General features: G+C 36.6%; 1 protein-coding gene across 1 annotated transcript in view; it reads right to left on the bottom strand.

Annotated features, from left to right (window-relative positions):
- Nucleotides 1-1,495: 1,495 nt before the first annotated feature.
- LOC107578801 (solute carrier family 12 member 3-like) overlaps nt 1,496-2,338 on the bottom strand; it is a 19,258-nt gene continuing 18,415 nt past the window's right edge. Inside the window, exon 8 of the mRNA XM_016264717.1 lies at nt 1,496-1,695. Coding sequence (XP_016120203.1) covers nt 1,496-1,695 — 200 coding nt within the window. The remainder of the gene's footprint in view (nt 1,696-2,338) is intronic.

Raw genomic sequence — 2,338 nt, 5'->3', positions numbered from 1 at the left:
ACTCTTGACTTAAACAGAGCATCAACTTACCATCAGCTTATAATGCAGTGTTGTCCTTCCCTTTCATTCGCTCATAGACTCAGATCCTGTTCTTGGTTCTTATGGTGTCTTTCACCAACTGTTGTGTTGGCACTTTGATTCCGCCGACTCCCCAGAAGCAGTCTATGGTTTCTTCAGTTACCGCAGTGAGAGTGAATCTTTTGTAACAAACTATCTGTCAAGATCCAGATAGGTTTTAGTCAGTTCCTAGAAGTTTAATTGGTTTAGAAATATTTAACTTCTATAAACCCATACAAGATTACTTAGTACCATACCAATAACTGTAAAAACAGACGTATGCAATATTTCCTTGAAAATAAAAGTTATGTCATTATTTGCTTACTTAGTTTATGGGTTTTGAATGACATGCAAAACAGCTATTTTTAGAGTGTCTTTTTGCCCTTTTTGTATTTTATAGACTCTATGAAGTGTTTTGTGAAAAAAAAGATTTTATGAAGTGAAAAAACTACATTTAGGGTTCTTCATTTGTTAATTTACAGTAGGTTTAAAGCAACATGAGGATGGATAAATCATGACAGGAGTTTCATTTTTGGTGCTAGTTTCCATTTAACACACCCCAGAAATGATCTTGCAAAATATAACTAAATTATTTTGCACAACATTGTTTTTTTTTTCAGGCGAGATCTTCTTGGAGAAACTCTTCCCAGACTGGAGATGTCCGGACGGTGACTTCTTCTGAATGTTTGCCATCTTCTTCCCATCTGCCATTTGCTGGAGCAAACATCTCAGGAGATCTGAAGGTAACGAACATTTGCAAACATGCCGGAATCCAAAGTGATGGTGCTAAACTTTGAGTTATTTACCGTTCTTGAATACATGTATGGATAAATAAATTTATGATGACATTAGAGACTTGCGATTTATGGCTCCAGGGTGTTCATCAAATCCTGTGTTTGCGAACGTTTCAGGAGCCTGAGATTGCCATCCCAAGAGGGCCATATTCTGCACAACCATTAGCTATTTAGCCATTTCTTCAACCGAGGGTGAGTGTTTAATACATTTTATTACTAAATTCATATGCCATCATGGGCAATGTGCGTTGAGTAGCAGCACCAATGTTCAAGAAGTCAATTTACTCTAAATAATAATGAAAATTAACTAATTCTAAAGCTAATGCACTTAATAAGTTTAATAACAGCCTACTCTTAAAACCGAAGCCTCTGATTTTCAAACTGTTGTTCTGCTCTTCTATCATCTCTCATTTTCAGCATAACCAAACACTGAAAATGCATTTCTTGCAGTGATAATAAAAAGAGTAGAATTAGCTCATTCCGTGTTTAGTCTGTCGTTTTGTCTTGGCTTCCAACATTAATGATTATATTCAGTTCTTGGGATATTTTTGTTTAGTTTGTGGTGCTTCTGTGGGTTTTCCTGTGTGTGCATTTAGTTTTATTTAATAAAGACTGCATTGGGATGTCTTAAATGGCACATTGATTTAGCGTGTTTTTAGTACGTGTATTATAGAGTTGAGGTTTCTCTGGCAGGAGCGTGTGTGCTGCACGACAGTCTGCCGCTGAACGTCACCGAAGTGTGTGATGGTCTGAGCTGCGGTCTGGGCTGGAACTTCACAGAATGCCAGCAGAGCGGCACCTGCTCCTTCGGTCTCTCCAACAGCTTCCAGGTGAGGCTCTTCCTCTTGAGAAGACACCAGACACCAGTCTTCTCACCTAAGGCTGTGAACTAAAGATTATTATTTTGGTCTGTGAATGTAAGACGTGCTAGTCTAGTGGTTGTAGTTGATCAAATATAAATAAACCTAGCAAAATGCCTGACAGCCAGTGATCATCAAGAGTGTCTACTGAATGGAGCAAAGCAGAAGAGAAAGGAGAGTTTAACAAGAGAATCAGTAGATAATGACAGAATGTTCTGTTTAAAGCAAATGATCTACAAATGATGCGACTCTATTAGACTCACCAAATGAAGTCGAGGGATTTTAGGATTTTTGCATGATTACTGCCAAAGCATTTTGTAGAAATCTGTAGTAATCATTTTTCTTTCTTTCTCAATCTTTTATTTTGTATTTGTAAGTTGTTTTTTTTTCACTAAGGATAGAAGAGTTATTTATTCATTTATTGTATATAGGTTACTAGAGTTAATAATTCCTGTATGCATTTAAAATGTTTTTATTCAATACTTGGGTTACTAGAGATTGGAATTTTATTGATTGATTGTTTGATTCATTAATTCATTCAGTCATTCACGCATTAATTCATTCAGTTAGTCAGTCATTCATTCAGTCAGTCAGTCACTCACTCACTCACTCACTCACTCAGTCACT

This window comes from Sinocyclocheilus grahami, unplaced genomic scaffold (genome assembly GCF_001515645.1).
Source record: "Sinocyclocheilus grahami isolate Dianchi unplaced genomic scaffold, SAMN03320097.WGS_v1.1 scaffold12069.1, whole genome shotgun sequence".
Lineage (NCBI taxonomy): Eukaryota > Metazoa > Chordata > Actinopteri > Cypriniformes > Cyprinidae > Sinocyclocheilus > Sinocyclocheilus grahami.
The sequence above is the reverse complement of the archived record's forward strand: the minus strand, read 5'-3'. Positions and strand labels throughout refer to the sequence as shown.